Raw genomic sequence first — 21148 nt, forward strand, 5'->3', positions numbered from 1 at the left:
TAGGTATATTCTACAAAAAAAAACATTACTGTAATAAGTTTACAGTTAGCGTGAGTAAAACAAAAACGCGCATTTTAAACAACACATAGAAAAGCGCATCCAATATCATTGCAAGCAATACCACCAAGTGATAAGGAAATGCTTGTTTCAGAAATATAAAGTGAAGTGTTTTTAAAAAAAATGAAAATGGTATCAGACTTGTTTTAACTAAGAAAATGAAATGGTATCAGACTTCTTTTAACTAAGAAAAAAATGAAACAGTATCAGAATTCTTTTAACTAAGAACATGAATAGTATCAGACCTCTTTTAATGAAGAAAGTGAAATGGTATCAGACTTCTTTTAACTAAGAAAAAAATGAAACAGTATCAGAATTCTTTTAACTAAGAACATGAATAGTATCAGACCTCTTTTAATGAAGAAAGTGAAATGGTATCAGACCTCTTTTAAATAAGATTTTGTATATACATTATTAGTTAAGCCTTTACGCATTCTTAAAAATTGCTTTTTACGCTGACATACAGTATACGAATTTTAAATACCATACCGATACTACCCCGTATGTCTGTATCTCATCAAACTTGGCTACAATTATTGAATGAATACTACTAAGTTTAATAGTAAAGGAAATAGTGTTTATTAATAATTTCCACCTATAAAGAACAGTATTTATCTGAATCTCGCCAAACTTACAACAATTATCAATGATCTAAGAGTACTTTTAAATGGAAGGACCAAACTGCTATTAACTATGTAGGGCAATTATAGAGAAAAAACTTTTCTTTTAGTGGGATATTTTTTTTATGTAAGAGTAATACTGTAATAGTTATTGAATAATATTTCCTTGGCTTTTATAACAGTTTTTTTTGCATTTGGTGGAAATTTAAATCAATTAATATAACTGGCTTCAAAGATCTATCTACATTATTAAACTTCATGCGTCAGCAAATTTGATGTACCCATATATGGACATGATGATGTGATATCACTACCATATCTGGGCTTATTACATGTTTTTGGTCAAAATGCTGTGATAGTGTAGACGGAGCTTTATATTGTTTACATTTAAAGATTGGAACCCAAACACTTGATTGACTTACCGACATTGAGTTTGGTAATATACTCGGCATCAATGCTAAGCATTGTATTCTAACTTTTTAGCAGGAACAGTCATGTTATTCTGATTTAAAAATGCAATAAATGATTGCAAGTTATCCTCCTTTAGAATCCCCCTTTGTTCAAGATCTAATATCACAGTCCATTGGTTGTTACTTTGTTTTTTTAGAACACTTTTCAAACGGATGAGATCTCTTGTATTTTCTTTCGAAAGTGCGTCACCAAACTGAATTAGGTGTTGTCGATATGTTGAGAAGGAGGTGATAAACTGGTTGGTTTTATCAAATTTCTCCTTTAAGAGTTTGTTGACCTCCAGAACACCATTTGTACCAGTGACATTAATTGCGTCAACAATAACTTTAACGTTTGTACTGGTAAGATGGCCAGATCGTTTCAATAGGTTGAAGAAACGTATGCAGTCAGCATCCTGCAAATCATTGTAAGGTGTTATCAGATCTTTGCATAACACCTTCAGTTTATCAATTGAGCCATGTTCATCATACCAGCTCGATATGTTTACCACGATTTTTTCAAACTCTTCGGATGATCCTGTAAAAAAGAAAACCGAAAACAATTACATTTAGTAGGCCTGTTAAGTGACCCAATCCTTCAAATTGTGATAACATTCTGAGACTTTGCACAGTTATTCATTTTGGTGTCAAAAATATGAAATGGAAGGGTTGCACAAAATTTGGTCAGGGGAAAGCCGCCATTTTGGATTTCAAAATGGCGGACCCAAATTGTTCACTTTTCAGGTATATCTCTGCTAAATAGGCACCTAGAGTTCTGAATTTAGGTGCAAATTATATGGTAATGGGGTCACCAAACATATTGGTATAACTAACATTTTAATTGCATGGCGGCCATTTTGGATTTCAAAATGGCGGACTTCAAATTTTCACTTTTTAGGTATATCTCTGCTAAAAAGGCTCCTAGAGTTCTGATTTTAGGTGCAAATTATATGGTAGTGGGGTAACCAAACATACTGGTATAACTAACATTTTGATTCCATGGCGGCCATGTTGGATTTCAAAATGGCGGATTTCAAATTTTTATTTTTCAGGTATATCTCTGCTAAAAAGGCACCTAGTGTTCTGATTTTAGGTGCAAATTATATGTTAATGGGGTCACCAAACATATTGGTATAACTAACATTTTGATTGCATGGCGGCCATTTTGAATTTCATAATGGCGGACTTAAATTTTCACTTTTCAGGTATCTCTGCTAAAAAGGTACACAGAGTTCTGATTTTAGGTGCCAATTATATGGCACCTAAACATATTGGTATTTAACTGACAATTTTATTGCATGGCGGCCATTTTGAATTTCAAAATGGCGAACTCAAAATGTTTCAGTACGGTACCTACAGTTATAATTTTAGGTACAAAGTATAATATAGTTTTGAGGTCAACAAACATATTAGTATAACGTCTTTGATTGCATGGCGGCCATTTTGAATGTAGCTCAACCCGTACTGGCTTTACACTATTTGTTTATGTTCATAATTACATGCATTTAACACGGACACTTATTGTAGGTCACAATTTCCCTGGCAACCACACAGCTCTGTACATCGTAAATCACTCTTTCTGCATTTACAGCATCCAAGATCACAGTCGGTGTGTCCACAGCGAATTAAAACCTTTGTGACATCTGAAAGTTCCGGCAATGAACTCCAAGCTGGACTAAATTTGTTGCCGTCCTTTCTCGATCCCCAGTTCGCTGGGTCCTGCTCAACCCTGAATGCATCTAGACAGTCGTACCACTTCCTGGCTTCCGTTTCACATGTTCTCTTAATGCCGCAGATGTTGGGGGATATTTTCAATAGTCTTTCTCTTGTTGTAAAAAGATATCGTCTTGCATCATAATGTTCTGCAGTAGACATAGTTACAACAAACTGTTCTAGATAATCTGTGTCTGTTTCACTAACATGCCCTACAGGCAATGACATCCTCTCAAAAACTGGAGTCATACATGGCATCTTTTTCAAGGTCTCGTTAAATGTAGCTTTACCTTTTCCTTAAACAGATGAAGTTCTATCACAACCGCTAATGGTATGAAAGAACAAGTAAGCGGCTGATGCATGTGATCCAAGAGAAGAAGCAATCTCGTGTATTGTGCTTTGTGCTTTCCCACTCCAAACTCGATCCGAAGCTCGTGGATGCCAGGTATTCTGTGGAAAGCTGACAACAACATCACTGTGTACAGTCTTGACAATGCGTGGACAATTTCAGCGGGAAGTTTAACGTAAACAAACATACGTTCATCTGCCTCTTCTATGTTACATGGCATTAGCCATTGTATATTTACTGGTTTGTTACAGCTCTGTCTCCCACAGACCCTACAAACATTCCGTGATTTGTGCCAATGTTCTCTACTACTTCAGTTACAATAAATGAAAACAACTCTGGTTTGTTGTCATCAAATCTAAAAAATGTCGTCCAATTGTTGGGCATGCTCCCGCACGACCCTCCTCCTTACACCAGAGACTCGGTTTGAACGCGTACCAGACTTTAAACTGTCGTTAAAATAAAAAAACAAATCTAGTCGTGTCACTGATCGAAGTTGATGGTTGTATGACACTTGATATATACTCAACTCAATGAATGTCTTCGAATCATTTCGCCTGAGCATATTGATTATTGCTGGTCCATCTAACACCTTGGCAGCAACTAATGGTGCTTCATTTTGTCATACAACCATATATAGACCATCAACTTCAATCAGTGAGGTGACCAGATTCTGTTTTCGATAGATACTTTAACGACGGTTTAAAGTCTAGTACGCGTTCAAACCGCGGCTCTGGTGTAAGGAGGGGCGTCAAAGCCAGTGGGAGCATGCCCAACAATTGGACCACATATTCGAGATATGATGACAACAAATCAGAGTTGTTTCATTAATTGTAACTGAAGTAGTAGAGAACATTGACACAAATCACGGAATGTTTGTAGGGTCTGAGAGAGACAGAGCTGTAGCAAACCTGTCTGTAAATATACAACCGCTGATGCCATGTAACATAGAAGAGGCAGATGAACGTATGTTTTTTCATGTTAAACATGCCGCTAAAATTTTTCCGCGCATTCTTGTCAAGACTGTAGACAGTGATGTTGTTGTTATTTCATTGTCAACTTTCCACAGAATACCTGGCATCCACAAGATCGAGTTTGGAGTGGGGAAGCACTTGAAGTATATCTCAATACACAAGATTACTTCTCTTTGATCACAAGCATCAGCCGCTTACTTGTTCTTTCATTCCTTTAGCAGTTGTGATACAACTTCATCTGTTCAAAGAAAAAAATTTGAGACGATGTCATTGTCTGTAGGGGATGTTAGTGACAGATTATCTAGAACAGTTTGTTTTAACTATGTAGAAAGAAGGTAAATGATGCAAGACGATATCTTTTTACTACAGACTGTTGAAAATATCCCCCCAACATCTGCGGCATTAAGAGAACATCTGAAACGGTCTGTTCTACAAGCCAGAAAGTGGTAAAACTGTCTAGATGCATTCAGGGTTGAACAGGACCCAGCAAACTGGGGATGGAAGAAGGACGGCAACAAATTTAGTCCAGTTTGGAGTTCATTGCCGGAACATTCATATTTCACAAATTAGGTTTTAATTCGCTGTGACACACCGACTGTGATCTTGGACGCTGTAAATGCAGAAAGAGTGATTTATTTATTTATTTATTTATTTCGTTTTCTTTTGGTAGGGTAGCCCTCTCAGTAATAAAATAAAATTGCTCTTCCGAGGGGCCCTACGGCACATTTAAACAAAATTTGAAAACAACTTAAACTAAACTTAAACTAAAACTTAAACTAAAACTAAACTTCAATGCATGTTTTCATTATTATTATACTTTTATACCATATTTAAATATATTTCACTGGAACCATCCTAGACCACCGGCAACAATAAATGAATCTTAACAAGTGATTTAAAACGGTTATAATTGTTTTGTTTTCTTAATTCATAAGGTAGGCCATTCCAGAGTGAACTTCCATAATAAACAAAACTACGTTTGTATATTTCGAGGTTACATCTGGGCAAATACAACAGATTATTTTCATAGTTTCTGGTTTGAATATTGTGTACACTACTAATATATTGCAAAACATTACATAAGTATGAAGGTACAGATTCTTGTAAACATCTAAATATTGTACAAATTGTATGATATTCAATTCTTGTCTTAATTGTTAGCCAACCTAAATCATAATGCATTTGTCTAACAGGAGTTCGAATATCAGCACCTAGTATTAATCGTGCAGCTCTATTTTGTACCCTTTGCAATTTTAAAATATGGGCGTTTGAACCAGTACCCCAGACTGTTGAACAATAGTCAATATGTGATAAAAATAGAGCATTGTATAATCTTTTAATAATTTTAGGAGATGTAAAACTTTTCAATCTATAAAATAGATGTAGAATTTTTGATAGTTTTGCACATATAGAATCAATATGTACTTTCCATGAGAGTTGTTCATCAAATGTAAGTCCCAAATATTTAAACGTTTCAACTTTCTCAATCGGAATGTTATCAAAAATTACTGTTTCATCTGTTGTTTTATTAACACGTGCATGAGTACCAAAAAGCATGTATTTGGTTTTATCAATGTTTAGAGTTAATTTATGTTTATCTAACCATTGTTTTACATTTTCCAACTGTTCAGTTAAAACTGTTGTAAGCTCTTCATTTGATTTACATGCATAAAAAAGCGCAGTGTCGTCTGCATTAGAGGACTGTTTTACAAATCCCATCAACACTATCATGTAAGTCATTTATGTATAAAATAAACAACAAAGGGCCAAGAATTGAGCCTTGTGGTACCCCATAGTTGACATTTAAAATTTCAGATTTTTTTCCATTAAAATTAACAAATTGTTTGCGATTTTTTAAATAATTACTGAACCATGCAAGCTCAGTGCTTATCATTCCAAAGGTGCATAATTTACGTAATAAAATATCGTGGTCTACCGTATCAAACGCCTTTTTTAGGTCAAGAAAAATTGCTCCAGTTACCAAGGCATTATCAATATTTTTATATATATAATTGCATACATCTATCAGTGTAGTAGAAGTTGAATGTAACGACCTAAAACCAGATTGATTTTTACATAATAAATTAAACTCATTTATATGATTCATAACTTGATTATGGATGCATCTTTCAAAAACTTTCATAACAATAGGTATAACAGATATTGGACGGTAGTTGTTAAGTTCATGTTTACATCCTCCTTTATAAAGTGGAGTAACCTTAGCACATTTCCATTCACTTGGAATAACACCAGATCTTAATGACCAGTTAAACAAAAAGGCAAGACTTTGAGAAATTTGTGAAGATGCAATTTTAAGTAACCTAGCGGAAATCCCATCAATTCCAGTAGCTTTTCCAATTTCTAACTTTTCCAACAAAGCTTCAATTTCATTTCCATTAATATCTTTAAAGTTGAAACGTTGTTGAAATTGTGATAATGATTCAACGGTAATATCGTTTTGGTTGTCATTAAAATGGGATGCAAGTTCATTAGAAATTGAACAAAAATATTTATTAAAATGATTAGCAATATCAGTTGGATTGTTTATTTCATTACCGTTTACATTGAGAGTTGTTTTAGTTTGTTTCTTTTTATTGGGTAAAAAGTCTTTCATGGTTTTCCATAATGTTTTAGTGTCATTAACATTATCTTTTAATTTATTATTTATATAGTCGCGTTTTAGTGATTTAGACAAATTATTTAATTTATTTCTTGCCTTTTTGTAAGAATTCCAATCATCTATGTTCTTAGTTTTTTCGGCTTTTTGTTTTAAATAATCACGGTCACGAGAAAGGGAAACAAATTCGTCTGTAAGCCATGGAATATCAGTTCCCTTCCTCCTAACCGTCACCATAGGAGCATGAATATCACAAATATCAGTAAAAATGTGTTTCCAAATGTCCCAAGCCTCGTCAGCATCCTCGGACGCCTCACAAATACTCCACGGAGCAGATGCAAGATCAGAAATAAACAAATCTTCGTTAAATTTCCGGAAGGTTCTCGTATGTAAAATACGCGGGGAAATTTTATTTTAATTTTTTTACGTATTGCATATATCAATGAGTGATCGCTAATTCCAATTGGTACAACTCCAGTTTTGCTTATAAAGTCATCCCTATTTAAAAAAATTAAATCAATACAACTACTACTGTTTTCCGTTACGCGCGTTGGAGTTTTAATATACTGGTTTAATTGGAAAATTTGGTGGAGGGTTTTAATGTTCCGAGAATGCTGTTTATCAAATATATTCCAATTTAAGTCACCAACAACAATAATCTCTCTTATACTATCTAGTATAAAAGATATTTGATCATGCATTATATCAACAAATCCAGTACACGAATTTGGTGGTCTATAAACATTACCGATGACGAACGGTTTAGTGTTAACCGGCTTAATTTTTATCCATACCGATTCAATTGTATTTTCACCAAAGTCAATGACATCAAAATCAACATTTTCGTTTACATAGATAGCCACCCCACCTCCGTGTCTATTCCTGTCTGTTCTAACTAATAGGTATCCTGGGATTGCAAGTTCACTATTATGTATATTTTGATCTAGCCAGGTTTCACTAATTCCTAAAACATGGAAACGGCATTCCGAAAGTAAACTCCGAACATGGTCCACCTTATTATAGAGACTTCTGAGATTTAAATGACCAATTTCAAAACCCTTTGTACAATCAATCTCGCATAATTTGCATAGTATGCCAAAAGCAGGATAAACAATAGAGTCGTTACGTAATTCAGCGTCGTCTACGTCGTTGTCTAAAAGGCTTCCCGTACGATGTTCGTTTAACAATTGAATTGGTTTAAATGGTTTATTACATGCGTTACAAATAAAATCTAAAATCATCTTATCTACATAAAATACAATACAGATTTAGGACATTACAAATTCTTACACATTACCTTTTACATTTAGGTAATTGTTTAAGATCGGAAGTTCTGGATAAAACAACTTTCTCGTTACTGCCAGTGATTATGGTATGTATGCGACCATCTTGTGTCCAAACTGCAGATACCACTGATGCATAGTTTTGCTTTACAGTACGTAGTAAACTTGATCTTTTGCTCGTAAGGTTTTCATGAATGTAGATATGGCTCCCCTTTAATTTTTTCTTTGCTCTATATACTTCATTTCTAACATTATACGAACTAAACTTTACTATTATTCCTCTTGCTCTTCCGTTTTTCTTAACTTTTGGCCCCAATCTATGACTCCTGTCTATGCATGTTTTATCTACTTCTACGCTTAGCTTTTTCTTAAACAAATCCAAAACTATATTGTCTGTTATCTCACCTTGTTTCTCTTCTATTCCTTGAATAATCAAACAGTTCCTTCTTGAATATTGTTCTGCTTCATCTAGCTCATATTGTAAGTTATCTACCTGTTGTTCTACTTTGCTGAGACGATCTTTAGTATCGTCAAGTTCGAAACGTATTGCTTCAATTGCTGCATCCGTTACAATTTGTGTAATGCTTTCAATCAGCTGGTGTTTAACAATGCTCACAATTTCCTCGGCTAGGTCATTGAAAATACTCGTATTTCCTTTAATTATATTGGAAATTTCATTTTGTACAGTAATAGTAAGCGGTTCCACATCAATGACAGGTGCTGTATCAGTGTTCAGTTCGCAACACTCCTTACCACTGTCCTTTTTACCACCTTTCCTTGTATTCTTTCCGGCCATGATGGTGTATTAATACGTACATGTACAGCAGACAAAAACCGACAAGTAAATGCTAGGCTACAGGAGTGCCCTAACACAACAACTGTCCTGCGGGAAATTTGAACTGTCACCGCGTAGTGAGGCTGAATGTAGTGAGGCTAGAGAGAGAGCGATTTAGGACACGTCTGCTCTTAACGACGACTACACTACACTTTTATGATGTACAGAGCTGTGTGGTTACCAGGTTTGAGCTACATTCAAAATGGCCGTCGTGCAATCAAAGACGTTATACCAATATGTTTGTTGACCTCAATACCATATTATACTTTGTACCTAAAATTATAACTGTAGGTACCGTACTGAAACATTTTGAGCTTGCCATTTTGAAATTCACAATGGCCGCCATGCAATCAAAATGTTAGTTAAATACCAATATATTTGATGACCCATTACCATATAATTTGCACCTAAAATCAGAGCACTGTGTACCTTTTTAGCAGAGATATACCTGAAAAGTGAACATTTGGGGTCCGCCATTTTGAAATCCATCATGGCCGCCATGCAATCAAAATTTTAGTTATACCAATATGTTTGTTGACCCCATTACCATAATTATAATTTGCACCTAAAATCAGAATTCTAGGTGCCTTTTTAGCAGAGATATACATGAAAAGTGAAAATTTGAAGTCCACCATTTTGAAATCCAACATGGCCGCCATGCAATCAAATGTTAATTATACCAATATGTTTGGTGACCCCACTACCATATAATTTGCATTTAAAATCAGAACTCTAGGTGCCTCTTTAGCAGAGATATACCTGACAATTGAAAATTTGAGGTCCGCCATTTTGAAATACAAAATGGCGGCTTTACCCTGACCAAATTTTGTGCAACCCTTCCATTTCATATTTTTGACACTCTAATGAATAACTGTGCAAAGTTTCAAAATGTTATCACAATTTGAAGGATTTGCCTAAAATTTGCACCTTAACATGCCTACTAATTCAGATTTTCAAGTTAAAAATTGTAATAAAAATATTGCGCAATATGATGAATACTATCAATTTGAATACATGCATTATTTGGTACACAGTGTATATCGTTTGAACACCATGGACATAAACACATTCAATTCACTAGTATCATTCCTATTGTGGTGCGTTGGTATATTAGTTACCTGTATAAATTGGTGATGGCTCCACACTACTTCTGCCTGGAAATGAAATGATAATAAATGATGTTATATTTTAATATCTTCAAAAGTTGTGTAGATATACTTTATTATCATTACATAAATATTCACGTACATTTGTCACTGAAAGATATCATTGTTATTTATTTGTAGGTTAAATATGTATATAAGTAAATTACTTATATACTTATAAATATAGTTAGTTGTCATAAAATACATATTTATTTTGTCATTAAACACAATATTGATGAATGTGTAATCCCACCTTCCAAAAATAAGCGCTTTAAGCGATCAGTTTTCATCGACTTCTCACCACATGGAACAGTGCTGTTGTCTTCTTTTAAACACTCTTCCAGATCGTGTAAATGAATGTGCTCTGGATAACAGGCGATACACAACACACGTAGGTTGTAACCAATTCCTTCATTAGTTTTCAGCACAGTCTTTAGTTGAAGCTGTAAATAGCTTAGTATCTAAAACAAAAAATACATAATAAATATATTTGAATGAAACGTTTCTTATAACTGCATTCAGATAAGCTATTACATTACAATATTAGAATCGTTACCTCAATGCATAAGCTCGGTTTTAGTTCAAATATTTCCTCTGTGTTATTTTCGTCAACTTTAGTTCGACGGGATATTTCAAGCTGTTAAAAAAGATGTATTGATTTGTTGAATTATTTAACATATTCTATCTCACACTGCTTACGTCTACGTATATTCATTACTGTACATTTATTTGGTGAATATAATGTATCATTTAATTTTTCAAATCTTTCACAGAATTACAAATACCCGTTGGGCAACCTAGATACCAAAACATTAAAAACTGTAAAACAAAATAGCCTCTATATTAATTTAAATTATATTATTATAAAATTATTTGTTGTTTTATTGTCTAAGTTACTTTTATTCTAAGAATCTTAAATGAATACATATTATTAGAATACATAAATTATGTTGTAATCACAGCTAGTATTATTATCCATCTGTGTAGTCATGATTAGACGTACTTAGCTCTCACTACTGCTATAACTGATTGAATGTTTAGGAGTCCAAATTTCTACATGCAGAGAATGATCGGAAATAATTGATAATTTGATATTTGTTTAAAATCTTTCTAAAGACATGCTAGCTAATCAACAGAAATAATAAATATTCAAATTATGGTAAATAATGAGTTAAATAAATGTTCGTACCTTCAACGCATACTTGTTTTCATTTTGATGGTCGATTTCCACGGGACCTAAACGAACCTCATGATCTCCAAAGTCAAAATCACTACGATTTTGAAATACAACTGGGTCCCGTCCTCTACCTTTAAGTTCCACCAGGTTCAGAAATGCAACAACCAATGTATTGTACACAGAATCAGGAAGGAAGTCTGTAGGTGTAAGATAAAGTGATACCTTCTGTTTCTTGTCCATTTCAACTTTAAGGCTTTCATCCTTAATTTTCATCCGACATGGAACCAGGAACATCCGGTTATCTTCGCTTTCATGCTAATGTAAAATAAGTATTTGTAGTGTTATGAACAATATAATATATAACATCGAACAATATTACTAAAATTATCTCAGATTTAGTTAAGAGCAAATTTGTTCAACTTACTTCTAATTTCTCATAGAGCAAACCAAATGTTTTCATCACTTCAGTAAAAATATCAAAACGATTTGGATCTTCTTCTAATTCTCTTTTCCATAAATGCCGTAGCAATTTTTCCTCAAGTATCCCTTCCTTGTTAAGCTTTTTCCAAAGATTTCTTAGTTCTTTCTGTTACCAAATAATAGAGAAAAAACTAATGAATAATAACTTATACATGCACTATAAAACTGCAATATATTTCATCAAAACAACTAAACAGTTTTATATTCACATTGTTTTGTAACAATTATTTTGTTAACCATATCTACTTACCACTTTTATAACTGGTCGTTTTACTGTGATCACTTTTGTCACTATTTCAAGCATCATGTAAAGATTTGTTATCACTGTGTTTCTTAATTTCTTGTTAGTACTTGAATACATGATAACTCCAATGTCATTCAGATACGCTATGGCAGTAGATAGCCCGTCTTTTGAAATTCCACATTGAGTGCCGATTTTAGATGTCTAATGCAAATTAATAAGAAAATAGAGTGTACTGAATTTGATGATTAAGTATTGTTATTTTCTTTTAAAATAATTGTAAAGATTTATTTTTGAATACACATTTTAGAAAGGGCATTGTCCGGAAGCCCTATTTCTGGTAAAATGTTACTGTTTCATTGCATTTTTAATCGCGTGGACGCGACTCTATAGTTCCCTATGTCGGTCGGTCGGTCGGTCGGTCTGTCGGTCGGTCCGGTATCACTATGCGTTTTATCGCTTTTCTGTACTTTTTGAACTGTTTTGATGTACAGAAAAGTTTTAAAGTACATTACTTTTTGAAAGTTCATTTTTTTCTGAGAGCACGCGACTTATGGCTGTTGGCCTTGTTTATATTTATTTTACGTTATTTTTGTTCATTTTTTTAGGATAGTAAATAACTTTATTAACATTACGAAATAACCAATTCAATGTTTGATTTTATCAATAATCTGAGTTGTTCATGTTTTGCGAGAACAACTAAAACAAGAAAAATAGTACAATAATGATGAAGATTTCCAAATACTAAAAAAATGACAAGACATCTATATTGACTATTGTAATATTAATTCAAATCGCTGGCTGAACAAAGAACTTGTCAATATTACATTGTAGACAGAAATGTGAACTTCAAATTATGACGTTATACATTATAATTGTTACCGTATAGTACACTATTTTAATAAGATAATAACATTTTTTACCAGCGTTCATACTCTATAATGTTTTATGTGTTTACAGACGTTACAACATACAATTCACGGTTATACATTAAAAACCAAAATCTTACTTCAGTAAAAGTAATACACAGTGTTGTTTTTCCAATTCCTTGCAACTGTTCTTGCAAATCCCCCCATTTTAATGGAATACTTCTCACCATGGCCTTCATGTAACGACCAACGTTTCTCCTTAGTTGTTTAATACCTTCATGCGATTTTACAGTGTTATCAACCATGTACATCTCACGATCTACATGATCGGCATATGGCATTCCTTCCATATTTTCAAACATTTTACGAAACTTATCCTCCACTTCCTTTAATAAAAAGTGTTTTCATAATTACATGCTATAACAACAACAAGAATGTAATTATTCTTACAAACTGTTATTTCATATTCTGATTTGAATAAGTATAACCGATAATTAAACTTAATACACGATTTAATTTGAGGACCGTAGGCTACGCTATTTATATTTCATCACTGTATCGGTTTTAACTAATTCAGCCCTAATATCCTGTCCGTGTATACCACATACCGTTGCAAAATTGTAAGCTTATTTAATGTTAATGTACGTCTGTTACCTTGATCCAATTTTTTGATTTTGAATTTTTACGAAATGTGTCCATATGTGTAGCAACCAAACAGATAGGAGGTGACTCGATGATCTTGCCATCAATTTCAATGGGACTTCCTGGACCATGTTGTTTCACAGTATGTTCATAAATGGACCTTATCCAGAACATATTCATTTCCAAATTAGTCATTCCTAGTAAACTCTAAAATCATAAATAGATGCAATCTTACAAATTAAGCTAAAAATATTCTAAATATTAAACATTATTAGCAAATACAACGAACAATATGTGAGAAAAACATATAATTGTCTACCAGTTTCCAGGAAGGTTCAAGAAGTCGGCAAATATACCACTTTCATCTAACGCCCGTATTCTTAAACCTGACTTTAGTCGTAGTACGAGCTAAAACTAAAAAAATGACGTCATTTTAATTCATAAACCGAACTTCAACTAAATCACCGACTAAATCAGGCCAACCTCGACTAAATCGAGACGGATTTTGATCGATTTTTTTAGTCCTGGAGGGGCAGGCTAAATTGTCGACTAAATGGTTTTTAAACGATGTTTATAAAAAACGTAACAGTCACTGAGTTGTTATATTGGCCAGATATTGAAGAATGAAATATCTATATTTATATTAGCTTAATTAAATATACATTGGTATAAGTTATAATAATGAAAATCATCTTTATTTACAACTGTATACAAATTACATTATTTTCTTCGCGCAAGTCCGACTTGAACTACGTCACGCCATAGCGACAATGGGAGATGCGGCAATTCACCACGCGATGGAATGTTTGGGAAATATGACCGTTATCGCGAAATTTTCGACTTCGCATGACGTCATTAATTTTAGAAGCCCTCTCTCGGCACAGAGGCATCAACGTTTCGCGCGAAAACATTAGCATAAAGTATACGTCATTTTATAGCTGTTTAATAAAAATTAATAGGCGAAAAATTAACCATATATGGTAAGATCAGTTCCTTATTATGTTTAAGATGTCGCTGGTCACCTAATTTTCGAAATAATTTGTTGGATTTGTTGTCAGTGACAGTTTCTTTCCAAAGTTCGTGTGCAGCCGTCAAAGCTGAAGTTTTCTAACTTGTGTTTGTTTACAAATTTTCCATTAGTGGGATTTGCATCCCATACAGTGAATTACCAAAAAATCGGCGTATATGGATAGAGTAAGTATCAATAGTCTGTTTTACGTTAAAATTGGCTTGAAACCCTATTTAAGCTTCCTACAGCGAACATTTTAAAAAAGGTCCTCATTTCACATAATTGTTACGTCTCGCGGCACTAGTTCCGTCGTGTGTGGTGCATGGTGTGTTGATTGTGGTTGTTGCAGGTGTGGGTGTGTGCACAACCTGGTGGATCGTTGTCGTAATATCGGCCTAGGCTTAGCCTTAGTAACATGTTGATAATTAAAATACTTTAGTTACAATTTAGTATTATTAAAGTTTCGTTAATCCTACTCTATATTGAAGATGCGTTGGGAAGGTTTTAAAAAGATAATTAAGCCAATCGCAGCCTGACATATAGTTAAATATCCTAATTATTGGCAACTGATGGGTACAATTTATTTACTGTATTAATAATTATACAATAAATATACAGACACAAGGAAGTTTTGTGTTTAGTGCTTTTTTATGGTAGGCCTACAGTACAGTCATATTTTATCTGAATATGTTTTCAGGTTGTGGAATAATTATATAATTATACAGTATTTAAGAAAATGTTTTCGTCATAGTGACAATTATTTAAATAGTTCTTTACATTTCAGCTATTCATTTTCATTTCAGGTTTTTTGTTGGTATCAAGATTTTCTATCTCGTTCTTCAATATGAGGTTGAAAGTGGTTTTCTCGATTTCAATATCATTGCTGATAGTTTTTCATTTTATTCGCTAATATAACATATAAATTTATATTCATTTAAGTTGTAGAAGTGTTTCAGATCAGTAAATTTTTATAAAGATATAAATTAAGTTGCAATTGATTGATTTATTTACTTTATTAACCAGAGTCGCACAGATGCATACAATATAAACATAAAACAATCATAAAATCAGTACAACAGTAAGACTCAAGTAAAAATGATATCTCAAAAAGTACATATGGTGGCATATTTTATATTTACAGTATTAGGCCTAGCTAGTTTGTTATGTCTGATGAACAAGGTGCTATTAGAAGTTTTTATATACAGTAGTATTTACTATTTGTATCAGTAATTGTTTGAAAGGTTGTATTTGTTCACATTCTGTATAAGTATACATAAAAAGAAAAAATGTATTGCTTGTGTGAAATGTAAGTTGTATCTAATAAAGTAATGTAAAGTGTAACATTTACTGCCAGATATTGATATACTTATAAGTACCAACCAATTAACAATACTCAAGTAAATGATGGGCTAATAATTATCTTTTTTAAAAACATGACCATATAAAAATACATGGTTGAGTCTCTCAAACAAAAGATGCCTGATTTTATAAATAACATTCCCCACCATATTTATATATAAATTGAAAATGGGTTATCTTTTGGCACTTTGTTTTTCAATTTATTGTTTTTTAACAGTGTTTGTAATTTTTTTCTGGGCCTAGGTTCTTCTTCAGGCTTCTTCTTGCTTGGTATATGAGCTGGGATAGACCTACCAGCCTAGATTATGGAATACCCAGATTATGTCTACTTCTACTCCAGCTACTATAGGCCCTACTATAACACAAACTACTATCAGAATTACCTAGCCTAACTAGGCCTAGAAAATACTATTTTTAGGCCTAGCTAGGCTAGAAGTTAAGTAAGTAATTATAGTAGCTAGTCTAAGTAGGCCTTTCCTAGCTCAGAAACCAAATAGAACAATAATCGGGCAGCAGATTGAAACCTTAGGCCTGTGACGCAGTACGCCTGCATGAACAACCGGATTAAACAGGGACACGATTCGGTCCGGGTCGATTCGTACCAGCTTCGTAAAACGTAAACAAAGTTTCAAAATGGCGGTTTTTCTATCGTAACTGAACAGAAATGTAGTAGGTTTGGTTTGATTAGTGGGAGTTGCATCCCAAGAAAGCTTAACATTAGATTTTTATTTTAATAGATAGCTTAATAGTTTATCTTGAAAGGATTTTAAATTCGCTTTGAAACCTTATCTAGAAAATATGAAATTTAATGATTTTTTACCATCATTTAAAAAAAAATATAAATAAAAAAGTTTTTACACAAAATAATGATATTTCTCGAAACAAAAAAACTGTGGAATTTAGATCACAGTTTTTATCATTATTTACGCTTGCAGTTCAACTATTGAAATACGTTTATTGATTTCATCTAATATCAAAATTATACAATTTTCAAAGTGTACTAAAATAGCAAAAATTCTAACATTTTCCACAAAGCGCGCCCTCACAATGAATGAAATCAGTGATGCGTTACCAACGCGGCTTTCCGACTGTTTAGGGGGCCTAGCGCTTTCTTGTCACACTAGGAAGTGCGTGGTTCGTCGCGATCATACTTTGTTGGAGGCCTAGAAAATATGAAAGTTACCGTACCGCCATGGTTCCTAAATATATTTTGAAGATTTTGTTTGTTGTTAATCAAAAGTACTTCACTGTTAAATTAATACTGATCTTTTTCTACTAATTAACGATTAAAATTATTTTTCATGTATATAGTCCTGATGCGTAAAAAGTTTTGTAAGAAAATGGAAAGTGATATCAATGCGCAAAATTTCGTCTGCTCCTCAAATACTCTCTTGTCATTGGCCAATGTTTAGCCTTTGTTACCCAGACGTGTGCAACTCGACTAAAAACTCGACTTCATTAAGTCGAACTGCAAACTTCGACTACTTCGATTTTGAATCGAATTTGAAGTAATAGCTCGAACTACGACTTTTTCAAGTCGAACTTTGAACTACGACTAAAGTCCGGTTTAAGAATACGGGCGTAAGTGTGTAACTGTATACAAATACTCTAGTGTATAATGTTAAAGTATAAAAACCTATATCAAAATTAATTAAAAATAATAATATTGATGTCATTGTACTAGATTTACTAGGCCTAAATAAAAAAGGATAAAAATAAAATCATGCATTTACAAATACAATTTATAGTCCATGGGCCGGAGGGGGTTACCGTGCACTCCCACCCCCCCCCCCCCCCCCACAGTTAAACTTCTTTGGTATCATTTTCTTTCCACGGACATATAGAGTGAAAAAATCGATGTTAACAAGAAAAATATAGGGATGCATTGTATGTACTTGCGTCATTTGTAATGATCATCAGTGTTTTATCTTCTTCTTCTGGGGTAGGGGGTAACAATTATCTCAATAACCCAAGAATCCAACACCTAATTAGTATTATCTTGGTACCATTGTGTAGCATACATCTTTTAAAATCTTATAAAATTTAAATAAAATTTATCGGACTATTAGTAGGGTCAGTAGAGGTCAAAAGGTCATTGACCTTTTACAAAAATGCACATTTTTGCTAAAATATAGATAAATTTCAACATAGTATCTATAATTTTCAATATGTTTTATCTTAATTGTGTTTTACTTGTGCTTACTGACATATTGAATAAGAAAATATATGTTAACAAGATTAAAATTGCAGTTCATTATACACAAATTATCATTTTTTATTCTTAAAAATTGCAATAAAAATACATTTTTTGGGGTAGGGTGTAACATTAATAGCAATAACCCAAGAATCAAACATCTAATTAGTATGATCTTGGTGTCGTTGTGTAGCATTCGTGTTTTTTAATCATATAGAATTTTAATAAAATTAATTGAACCATGTTTAAGGTCAGTAGAGGTCAGAAAAGTCACTGACCTTTTGCAAAATTGCAAATATTTGCCATAATGAGATACATTTCAATATCAAATCTCCAATTTTTTCAATACTTTTCATTTTAATTGTGTTTTATTTGTGTTTACTGACATTGAATAACAAAATGTGTGTTAACATTAAAAAAATTGCAGTGCATTAATACCATTGTAATGTAATTTTATTATTCTTCAAAATTGCAATAGAAAGACATTTTTCGGGTAGGGGGTAGCATTAATACCAATAACCCAAGAATCAAACATCTAATTAGTACGATCTTGGTATCGATGTGTAGTATATATGTTTTCTTAATCATTTTTTATTGCAATTTATCTATATTTTGGGAAAAATTTGCATTTTGCAAAAGGTCAATGACCTCTTGACCTCTACTGACCTTAATAATCTTCCGATTAATTTTATTTAAATTTTAAAAGATTTTAAAAGATATATACTACACAATGTTACTAAGATAATACTAATTAGATGTTGGATTCTTGAGTTATTTGAAGATAAAACACTGATGATCATTACAAATGACGCAAGTACATACAATGCATCCCTATATTTTTCTTGTTAACATCGATTTGTTTACTCTATATGTCCATGGAAAGAAAATGATACCAAAGAAGTTTAACTGTGGGGGGGGGGGGGGTGCACGGTAACCCCCTCCAGCCCATGGACTATTAGTTTATGTTTCGGCTATAGCTACAATTAGGTAAGTAAAATTATTTCTTAATGAAGATGGAAGTGCATCCCATAAACAACATAATGAATTAACAATAATAGTCGTGAACTTACTGTGGTTAAATCTCGCGGATTAGCTGGTTCATCCAAGTTAGCACACGCTCGTGATGTAGCTGGTTCATCCAAGTTATCACATGCATTAAACGCAACACAGTACGATACTCTATTTGTGAGAAAGAACTAAACAAACCAAAGTTGATAATAATAACTGTTTTTCTATACTCCAATAAATTCATCGGGGATGTCTTAGTCAATACATGTATACCATTTAAGCAAACATGTTATACTACCAAAACGTACTATCACTATGATCAATCCTATTATTTTCTTTAACTTATGAAATAAAAGCATGGACAAAAGCAATGTCTAATTTAAATATGAATCAAATTCAACTTAAAATAGCATTTAAACATATACGTGAATAAGCAAATGAAAAGAATGAAAGCCATTTCAGTTTATTTAGTGCGTAATCTTTAAGTTTGTGAGCATGAGGAAATACATATATTTTCATATGTCTAAGACAATTTTACAGAATAATAAACAACAAGATACGAACATACCCTATGCGTTATGTAGTAGTCCAGTTGACCTGCGTAGTCCCATATAGTAGTTACGTCACTTGAAATACTTTCTGAATCATCATTTTTTCTTTTTACAAATTTCCTATACATTTTTCTCAGCCAGCTTTTTTTCTGTCTCTTCTTTTTTATTTTAGCAACAACTTTTCTTTGAATTGAGTCGGGAAGAATTGTCTGATTATCTTTTGGTTGACTCTCTAAATTCAAATAATTACTACAATTCAATGGAGTGGATGTTGACAGATGTATCAATTAAAAAGAAATTAGATATGCATGTATTGCATTGGATAAATTGACTTATCTGATTTGTTGTGACACTCAGTGGGTAGGCATAGTGATATATTATGTATATCAAGTAAGTGTACAACAAAATGGATAAAAATCAGTCAGAATGATTTACAGAATATTTGGAGATTAGTGGGGTGAACGGGTTGCGAATATTATTGATTGCTCAGTTGTAATATCATTGTAAAATTTGCATTGTATTAAATATATGTGATATTGTATGACCAATGAAGGAAATATCACGGTTGGTGTGAACAACATTTTTCTTTAGGAATAACTATTTCAAGATTGTTTCAAAATAAATGTGACATTAAATATGAAGAAAATTGTCTAACCTTTTCCGGTGGATTCCATTGTCAATAACCTGTATTCAGGCTCTTTGGAATCCGATGTAGAAGCCACGGCTACAGGAACTTTTTTTGTTCTTTCTTTCATCTTTGAAGTGATTTCCTCCACTACAGCGTGTTTACATATTTGCTGGGTTTGCTTGAATCTCACGTTTTCTGCCGACGAAAATGTATAACTAAACATATCAATTTGATCCTATTAAATTTACCTTACCTTATATTCGGGCCGAGTGTCCTATTAAGTTTAGTACAATTAAATTCAGTGTAAACTGCAGTGCGCCCAGCTTTCACGCTCCAGCAGACTTCGCACGCGAGTTGCAGTTCTTTACCACTTGAAGATTTGGGCGCTTCCATTATTTATAGGGTAGTCACATTATATCGGTGCTCATGTAAACGAGATTAGATAATTCAAACACAAATGTAATAGTACAGTGTTTTTAATGCATATCCTGTACAGATGGTAAATATGTGTTAAATGTTGTTACACAGAACCCTATGTGCACTAATAGTGTTACGATTTCAATATGATATAATGGAAGTTACCAGGCATATGTCTGTACATCTAATCACACAGCAAAACCATGCGGATCTGTCTCGCTAGTCAATTTGCATTGAAATAGCATGTTTGTTTAATTATATAAAACAAAATTAGACTTTTTAGTTTCCTCTATATTTTGACTTTAAAATTATATGTTATTTTAAATGTTCATTAGATGTGATAGTTGTATAGCCAATATTTATAATCTAGTCGCTCCTATCCTTTTTACAGGCTTCTAAAATCCTATTCATTAAATCATGTACAGTATACAAAAAAGGTTTTTCCGACGTCGTTTCTCAACCAATAGAAATAAGTTTTATATCATTTTCATAATATTCATTTAGAAATCTAATTCCGCTTCAAACAGTGAAATC

General features: G+C 32.9%; 1 protein-coding gene across 1 annotated transcript; it reads right to left on the reverse strand.

Moving 5' to 3' along the window:
• Positions 1–881: 881 nt before the first annotated feature.
• LOC140044039 (uncharacterized) lies at positions 882–20387 on the reverse strand. The gene is made up of 12 exons (XM_072088520.1): positions 20225–20387; positions 19587–19801; positions 19081–19206; positions 13461–13655; positions 12947–13192; positions 11947–12141; positions 11641–11802; positions 11229–11531; positions 10596–10676; positions 10293–10500; positions 10013–10048; positions 882–1664 (listed from the first exon to the last, which is right to left on the reverse strand). Exons 1-12 carry the CDS (start codon positions 20322–20324, stop codon positions 1135–1137), a joined length of 2397 nt encoding a protein of 798 aa, XP_071944621.1. The 5' UTR covers positions 20325–20387; the 3' UTR covers positions 882–1134.
• Positions 20388–21148: the final 761 nt, after the last annotated feature.

Source organism: Antedon mediterranea, chromosome 3, assembly GCF_964355755.1.
Source record: "Antedon mediterranea chromosome 3, ecAntMedi1.1, whole genome shotgun sequence".
NCBI lineage: Eukaryota > Metazoa > Echinodermata > Crinoidea > Comatulida > Antedonidae > Antedon > Antedon mediterranea.

Bases quoted from the DNA above. Each gene is read 5' to 3' on its own strand.
- LOC140044039 (XM_072088520.1), bottom strand. From the start codon at position 20,324: ATGAAAGAAAGAACAAAAAAAGTTCCTGTAGCCGTGGCTTCTACATCG. The intron at 12,142-12,946 runs GTAAGATTTTGG...AATTTGCATTAG, and splicing joins TGTGTATTACTTTTACTGAA to ACATCTAAAATCGGCACTCA. The intron at 11,803-11,946 runs GTAAGTAGATAT...ATTTGGTAACAG, and splicing joins AACGACCAGTTATAAAAGTG to AAAGAACTAAGAAATCTTTG.